We start from the raw sequence: 9,427 nt of genomic DNA on the forward strand, positions 1-9,427 counted from the left end.
GTACTCTCGAGCTTCACTCCGAGCGATGGAAGCGTCCCGCTGCAGGACCTCGGTGCGATTCTTGGTATGGTCGTGATCCTGGTCCAAGCGCCAAAAGAGGGTTGATGTGCTTCCGCAGTCACACCAACCTCCATAATCTTGTTGGGGGATGCCCGGATCCGCTGATCATGTCGAGCGATGCAGTGGATAATGACAGGGAGGGCCCTGGCGGACGAGCCTCCCCTGTCGAGGTTATATAAATCTCAGTTGTTGTCGTATGGTTGGGTTTGACCTTGTTCCTGGATCCACAATCCCAAGCTCGTTCCCCATTGGGGGGTCGGTCCAGGATAGTCCCGTGCAGGAGCATGTGCAAGGAGAGAGTCATATACTTTGGGACCCTCCTCTTCGTCTTCCTCCATTTCTTCTTCTTCTACTACTTCTTCTTCTTCCTCTAGGTCCTCTTCAGGGTCTTCCTTAGGATCCTCCTCAATTATCTCCTTCGGTTCTGCCTCAAGCCATCCAGCGTTTCCCTCATTAGGGAAGTACGGGTCTCCAGGTAGATAGAATCTTGCTATGTCATTTGTATGAGAATATGGGTGTAAGAGGATCGTAATAAAAAAAATCCATAATCTTAGTAATATAAAATACTCCTATAGTACTTTAAATATTTGTTTGTTTCTAATGGTGGTTCTTGTTTGAGGGTTGGTTGGTTTATGGACTTGTTTCCCACTACAACAATCCCCCAACATATGCTAGTCACTTCTTGGATGAATATAGTTGATCAGACTATATTCCTCTTAGACTTGATTACATATCCCAAGGCATAATGTTAGTATACAACTCACCCACTTTTACTTTTCGTAATTTCTCCTAGATGTGCCACTATACCGGTATGCATGCATGTACTTATACTTTTTATCAAGAAACTATTTCATTTCTAAAAGTATAATTATTTGAAAAATGCTTAATCAGAGACTTTTAGTCCCAATTCATTTATAGTTTGTATATTTTATGTGGTTTGATATAATAAGTTCACTATAAACAATGCTCTGATATCAATCTATCACACCTTCAAACCAAGGATGGCGGAAACGTCCGAGGTGGAGGACTTCATGTATAGTGTCACAACAACGAGTATAATAGTGCTCAAAGTACAAACAACCAACATAAATATAATTGAAAAAGTTACATCATAGTATAAGTTTACATGTTTCTAAATCAATTGCATTATGTTGACAAAAATACAATGTTTGACGCCTTAGCGTTCCATCCTCAAAAGCAGCTAATTACCTGATTTACTGATTTCCTGAGAATACAAGTAGTTTTGAAAAAGTGTCAGCAATTAAGTTGGTGAGCTCATAAGCTTTTGAATGAAATGTTGAAATCCTTCCTTGTAAAAGTAATGTTTGTTCCAGAAAAATCCAATATTTTCCCTTGTAAAATGTATTGTAGTCTTAAATGCCAAGACTAATAATGTACTAGTATTTTCCATATTAATTGTAAATCATGCAAGTTTAAATCGACATAAACTTGTTTGATTAAATGGAAATCTCGTAAATCTTATGTTTTGTTAATACCCCATGTGAGTTATTATAACCATGCTATGACTTAGTCGGCCTTGTATACGACGTTCTTCAGGCGTTGGAATGTTAACGACATTTGTCACCCCAGACATGCCGATCTAGTTGTTGCATGTAGGTAAGGTGTGGGTTTGTCAAACACAATATAGATCTATACAAAACTATCACGCTCTCCCTACAATATATTTTGGTTATAGTTACAGGACTTTTGTTGCGTTACTTTGGAAGTAACGTGAAGCGAATATCTCACAAATTTATTCATTAACAGATTTACGTAGTGTGAAATTGAAAACCCCTTTTTGTAGAAATGTACCCTTTCGTAATGTATATGAAACATAAACTATAACTATTAAATTTCATCAAATGTTTGTAATGTATAGTATCCTTTTCTGTGTAAGTAGATTTTGTAGCAAAAACATAACTATGTTTACTATGCCTCATCATGCATTAATTGTAGTAATAAGGAGCTCTTACAATTTACTGAACATTTTTCTGTAATATAATTATATCTCAACAAATAACACATGCTAAATATGAAGCCATCAAAGATTTACACTTTTCTCAACATGTTACAAAGTGTTATACAAGTTGTAATCTGGAAATTCGTTTTTACCATTTCTGCACTGATTTAGAAAAATCATAGAAAAATCATACGATATCGAAAACTAGATCCGTAAACTCTGGGAGTTTATCAAATGTGTCTAGTTTGTTCACAAATTTTATTATGATTTTTAGAACCCCTAACTGGTGTGAAAATTTTATATTCACAGACAGGTCCGAATTCGTATCTACACTGATAGGCAGTTTTGTAAAAATCACCATAAATTGTAGAAACATCGTATGGACATGTGCAGGTAGTCATTATAAAGGTATAAACCTTAACTATTTGCACCTAATACAGTTTTGAAAACTAAGAAGTTTAATATGTTAAAAACAGTTCGTAAATGAACATTAACTTTTCTGTTGAAAGCTGATGTTTGAGTTTAGTTATGTTGTTGGTGTGTTAATTTATATTCTCCCCCTAAAACTTGAAGAAAACATTAAAATGTGGGGGTATGAACTTACCTTGAGTGATTTCAGTAGATGGATGATGAAGAAAAGGAGTTTCCAAGTCAAGAACACTTGGGAGATACTAGAGGATTCGAAGATCTAGTAACAAATATGATGATATTTGTGTAAGGAATCCATGATTTGAGTAAAAGGATGAAAGATAATCAAATGTAGGATGAAGTTACTTACCAAAGTTGGAGGGAAATGCTCAAGAGTAGCCTTCAAATTCGAGTTTTAGAGAGAGAAAGTGAAAGAGAGAAATGGGTTTGATTCTTCTTGAGAAAGAGTGAATAATGTGGGAAGAGAAGTTAAAGATTTCCATCCCTTTGATCTGATTATGGGCTGGTGAAAGAGAGTGAAAGGACAACTAGTTGACTAATTATGGAGGAATAGTGACTGAGTATGGCCCTGGAGTGGGTGTGGTGGGTTGCTTGTGTCATGACTTAAAGGTAAAGTCAACACTCCACCTTAATATCTTACCCACTAGATTTTATTCTTAGGTAAAGATTTCCATTAAATGTGTTTAAATTATGAATATATAGTGTTTTATATGTCAAAACATGAGTTTGGGTGAAAATCTCACGTCAAAATCATGAAAAACGAGCTTAAAAAGCGAAAGTGGTCGAAATACGGGGAAAAAGATGTGAAATCTGTGAAGTTCAGAATTTGAGTCGAGGGTTCGGTCTTTAGGGGTTGGTAACCGAAGGTAGGTTCGGTATTAGAAGGTTGAGGACAGAGAGGGGGTTCGGTTCCGAGAAATCTCGCAGGCGAGCAGGGAAGGAGCAAAGGCAAGATTGGGGAAAGAAGCAAAAGCGAAGCTCGATCCTATGGGACCTTCGGGTTCGGTCCTCCTGAGTTTCGGTTCTCTATCTCGGTTTCGGTCCTTATGTTGTTTCGGTCCCATCAGACTATGGCTTCGGTTTCGGTCCTCATGTTGTTTCGGTTCCTTCCGGCTATCCCTTCGGTTCTTATGGGTTTCGCTTCTTAGGGTTTCGGCCCTAAGAAGGTTCGGCCCTATACGGCTGATTTCCGCGTTAACTCCCTGTTTTGCGTAGTTTTTGGCTAATTAAGGGTTTCGGCCCTAAGAAGGTTCAAACTAATTATTGTACATCTATCGTATGCTATGAGAATTACTAATAGAATAAGTTGTTTAGCAATGCGAATACGTTCAACCTTATAACAATATCGTCATTTTCATATATTCTTGTTAATTATTTTTTTTTTGTTCTCACACATATTTTTTCGCTCATTTTCATTTTGACAGAATACAACCCAATAAAACATTCTGACATAAATAAGAATAATAATAATAATAAATTTATAATAACCTTATAAGCGATTTAATTAGTGAGAATATGTGTTAATGACAATAGTTATGTAAGATTGAACGTATTTATATTATTAAACAACATATTTTCTTTATCATTATTCTCATAACATACGATATATGTATAATAATTATATATGTATAATAATTAGTTAGAATACTTGAACCAAACTCTCTCTCTCTCTCTCTCTCTCTCTCTCTATATATATATATATATATATATATATATATATATATATATATATATATATATATATATATATATATATATATAGGATTTAGATTTATATCTATTGTATGTATGTATGATTCATTTTGGACCAATCATTTTAATTAATTTAATAAAGTATTTAATGCATATTAAATGCTAAAGATTTAAATACTCATTATATATATATATATATATATATATATATATATATATATATATATATATATATATATATATATATATATTGGGATTTAGATTTAACATGGACAAGCTAGTGTCCATATCTATTTTATATCTCCAAGATAGTAGGTGCATATCTATTTTATATCTCCAAGATAGTAGATGGTAGCGACAACTCTATCATAACTTGTTTTGAATATATTAGATGGTACAATATAGGTGTTATAAAAAAAGTTTATTGATAGATGTCAAGGTCCATTACCACAAGATACATGTCAAAAGATATACATTTAATGGGACTAACAAAACACAAACACAAGTAACAACTCCGTGGAAGGACCGGTATGTTGTTAAATTGAAAGACAAGACGTGAACTTGCATGTATCGTATTGGGAAATTACTGACATGCCCTACAACCATGTAGTAAGTGCAACTTGAGATAAAATACAACATAGGGCAAAAGATGTGCATGATCTTGAAAAATAGGTCCTCCCTACTTATCGGCTTGCTAGAAAGGAAATGTATGAGTATAAGGCGGATGCAATAAATAGAAGTAAGTGGTTTAAGGGCCCATTTGATAGTTGTCTAAATTGATTGTGATAGAAATCATCTTGTTTGATTGTACATCTAACTGACTGTACAGAATGATGAAAGTAATCATTCGGTCATAAAGATATGCTTTTAGGGCTTTCTAGGAAATACATCTTATATCTCTAAGATAGTAGGTGCATATCTATTTTATATCTCCAAGATAGTAGATGGTAGGGACAACTCTATCATAACTTGTTTTGAATATATTAGATGGTACAATATAGGTGTTATATAAAAAGTTTATTGATAGATGTCAAGGTCCATTACCACAAGATACATGTCAAAATATATACATTTAATGGGACTAACAAAACACAAACACAAGTAACAACTCCGTGGAAGGACCGGTATGTTGTTAATTTGAAAAACAAGACGTGAACTTGCATGTATCGTATTGGGAAATTACTGCCATGCCCTACAACCATGTAGTAAGTGCAACTTGAGATAAAATACAACATAGGGCAAAAGATGTGCATGATCTTGAAAAATAGGTCCTCCCTACTTATCGGCTTGATAGAAAGGAAATGTACGAGTATAAGGCGGATGCAATAAATAGAAGTAAGTGGTTTAAGGGCCCATTTGATAGTTGTCTAAATTGATTGTGATAGAAATCATATTGTTTGATTGCACATCTAACTGACTGTACAAAATGATGAAAATAATCATTCGGTCATAAAGATATGCTTTTAGGGCTTTCTAGGAAATACATCTTACCGGGAAAGACCCCAATTTATTCAGCCGAAAAGATTTATTTGGACCTAAAAATATATCTATCAAATAGGGCCTAAGTCTACTTGTCCTACAACACTCATTGCTCTCGAACATTTAAAAAAAAAAAAAAAAAGCTATTTACTACAATTCCATTTTCATTTTTGGCCTTAAACAAACAAATATGCAAGTGGGGCCACCAAAAAAGAAGATGAAAAGGGCTGATGATGAGCCATGCAGTCAAGGGAAGAGCTTGAGTAGGAAATACCTAATTGATACATGCAGAAAGTGTAACAATAAAGGGCACAATTTGAGAAGTTGCAATGGGCGAAAGGGAGAGGCTTGAGTAAGGAATATGGAACTAAGTAAGAAGTAGGAAATGGTGAATAACTGAATAAGAAGCCTAAGGGCTACAGGTGCTTGTTTCTAGTTTGACTAATGAATCAAAAAAGAAAAGAAAAAGAAAGTAGCGTTACCTCACTGAACAAACACACTGTTTAACAGCTAATGGTTAACACAGAATCCTAGAGTGGGCTTAAACTTTAATGAAATGGGCAACGGAAGGATACTTGACTTGACTTGACTTGAACAAATCATCAAAATAATAGATAAAACACGTAACCATCTTTCACATATACTAGAAAGTAGAAACAAGTGAATTGCCTTGTTTACCACATAATAGCATAAGATACTTGAACTGAATTAATCAAATCTAATTTATCAACTCAAAAACCTTCATGAACTCTCACTTGAGTTTATTAGGAGGATGTGATTTGTAAGTATCAAGACATTTACCAAGAAATTCAATAATAATCATCCAAACAAAACCCTAGATAAACATAGAGCTTGCCCCAAAACTAAGCAAGCAAATAAACAAATATATTTCATAGCAATGTGCAAGATTCTCCGCATAATCACACAAATTAAATACAAAATCACATATACCTTCGATAACTCCAGCAACATCCATCAACCTCCAGACTGCATTTTCCACTACTAAACCTCAATCTAGGGTTAGGAGATTTATGAGAATCTTCATGTAGAGAAAAAATGGGAAATTATTGATAAGGTTGGAAACTAATAATTAGATATTTGCTTTCTCAACTTTGAGCTTGGATGCAGAGCCTGAAGACTCCATAGTTTTTCAATAATAAGAATTATGATCTACGAACTTCATAACATGCGAGAAAATTGCTGGAAGAATAGCTCTTTTGTGCTTAGTCCTGATTGCAGATAATCAGAACACTAAACCCACACAAATGTCATTCATAATCATCCTTTTGGCATCAATTATTCAATTTGTCTAAAACAAATAAAAAAGGATATAATAAATAGTATGGGTTTAAATTTCATGTCACTAACTTACTGCTTCTTTCTTCACGACTACAGAAAAGAAGAAGAAGAAAAACAAAAATCAGATTATTGTATGTTAACTTTCTTATTCAACTCTAAATTTTGAGAACTTTTTCTGTAACTCTTGAGCTAAATGCCTACCACCAGTGTGCCTCAACACATTTTCAATCTTTTTATAATTTCTATAGTCAGGCTTCAGACCTTTCTCCATCATTTCATCAAGAATCCTACAAGCAACATCAATATTTCCTTTTCTCTGATGGATCCTTGCAAGAAACCCATACATCTTATTCGTAGCAGGCATCTTCTTCACTTCAATATCCCTTATATATTCATACGCCTCCTCATATTTTCCAGCATCAAAATAGCCTTTCACAAAAGCAGCATGAGTTGTAAGCCGAGGTGTATGACCCATATGCAGTAACCTCCTTAAAATCTCTTTTGCAAATTCCATCTTCCCAGATCTACACGAATTTACAATGATTACTTCAAATGTTATCGGATCTGGATCAACACCAGCTTCTTTCATTTCTTCAAGCAAATTCATAGCTTCAGAAAGCTTATCATTTTTGCATAAACTACCAAGAATGTAGTTGTAAATTTTGGAGTCTGGTTCGCAACCTGCCATTCGCATCTCACCAAGTAAGGCATAAGCTTCGTCTGAATGTCCTCTTCTACATTTTTCACGAGCTATAACGGCATAGTAATTCAGCTTCTTCTCTGTAACTTCCATCACAAACTTGGCCAATTCAAAAGAGTCAACAACACAGAGCATATGAATCATGGAGAAAACACCAGAGCTACGAACTGAGCCTCCAACTTCATTCAAAATCCGAATTACTAATGAAATTGATTCCATGGCATGAGACTTACTTGAACCGAGTACAGGTAGAAATGCAAACGCGTTGTCTGTAAGGCAGATTCCTTCCTGTTTAAACTGCATCAGCAGATCCTTCATTGTGTCGTAATCGCCTAACCAACCACAGTTATCAATCATCAGACTACAAACATCAGCACTGCGGTGAATATCCGGATTATTATCCCGAACCCATTCGAAAAATTTCAGTCCAGGTACTCTATCGCAACTCAAAACCCTAAAAATCTCACATACGGATCTCTTAGAGAGTGTTATGCACATGGAATCTAACTTAGATCCGCAATCACCGTTACTACTCCTCACCACATCAATCACTTGAGAAACCATTTGGGGCGACACATCGAGTGGCTGAGGCAAATCTATGGGCCTCTTTCTTGTCACGAGAGCATGGGTTAGGGCCGTGTCTTGAAATCCAACATTTTTATCAGAAATCGGTCGTTTATCCTCTGACGTGACAGAGAAAAAACGAACAACGGAAAATGGATGATTATTAGCAGGTGATTCTGAGGACAAAAAGGAGGAGGTAGTCGATGAGATGAATGAATTAGGGTTTGGGGTTTTAAAAGCAATAGGGTTTAACAAGAACCTGAGGATTAACAGCTTCTGGGGGTGAGTGTTCATCATGTCGGAGCAATCGATATCATTCGATCTTTGCAACAACAGGCACCATCTTGTTTCAACACAAGCGTCAAACGTTTGTGAGATTGACTCTCTATTTTCGAGGCTTTGGGATTTCTTTTTTATTTTTTTTTTAAAGAAAATTACAAATTTAACAGAATACATTAATTACTTTATGAAAAATAGCAAAAACTAAACTATAAAACCAGCCTTTAAAATCACACATGGACTTGTGAACGTACAAATACCTAAAGTACATCTGTGTTTTAGGCACTTGTACGTTCGTATATGCTTTAGACACTTATACATCCGTAGATGGAACAGTCTATTTGTGATTTTGTACATTCCATATGTGATTTCCTAGCTATTTTGTATAAAATGTTTTTTTTCTTCATTGTTCACTATCTTTTTTAGAAAAACTCTCTATTTCCACCTCCTGCCAGTTACAACGCAAACCAAATATTCATTCAGTTTTTTATATAGATTTTAAATGTAAAGCCCAAAAACGGATCTACCAATGATCAAAGACAAATAACAGAAGTTAAAGATGAAACAATAAGCAAATAACAAACGAACCAAGCTTGCATACGCCTTAAAGCAATAAAACGTCTGATACAACTTGGAGAAAACACGAAGGCATCAACAACCTTTAAAGTCTGACACAACACTCTATTTATAGACTTGACTTACAACCGCAAGGAGTTACGGCCGTAAGGAGTTTACGGCCGTAAACATATAACAACCGTAAACTTAGACAAAATCTGTTTTTCCTACACAACCACTACCACTAACTAATATGCCTAGACCAAACCATTATACAGGGTTTTTCAATCTCCCCCTTGGTTTGGACTAGCTCGAACCCATTCCTTTGTTGACAATCATCACATCCATCTGGCCCATCGCTCCATTCCACATTCTCTTGCTTAGAATCTCCGCGACCATTGTTGTGTACA

General features: G+C 35.2%; 1 protein-coding gene across 1 annotated transcript; it reads right to left on the reverse strand.

Annotated features, from left to right (window-relative positions):
• Positions 1 to 6,807: 6,807 nt before the first annotated feature.
• On the reverse strand, positions 6,808 to 8,556 carry LOC145043432 (uncharacterized). Its single transcript, XM_078992081.1, has 2 exons — positions 8,443 to 8,556; positions 6,808 to 8,359 (listed from the first exon to the last, which is right to left on the reverse strand). The coding sequence occupies exon 2, from the start codon at positions 8,181 to 8,183 to the stop codon at positions 7,065 to 7,067; it is 1,119 nt and encodes a 372-aa protein (XP_078848207.1). The 5' UTR covers positions 8,184 to 8,359; positions 8,443 to 8,556; the 3' UTR covers positions 6,808 to 7,064.
• Positions 8,557 to 9,427: the final 871 nt, after the last annotated feature.

The sequence above is a fragment of the Lactuca saligna genome, chromosome 4 (assembly GCF_052625555.1).
Source record: "Lactuca saligna cultivar CGN05327 chromosome 4, ASM5262555v1, whole genome shotgun sequence".
Classification (NCBI taxonomy): domain Eukaryota; kingdom Viridiplantae; phylum Streptophyta; class Magnoliopsida; order Asterales; family Asteraceae; genus Lactuca; species Lactuca saligna.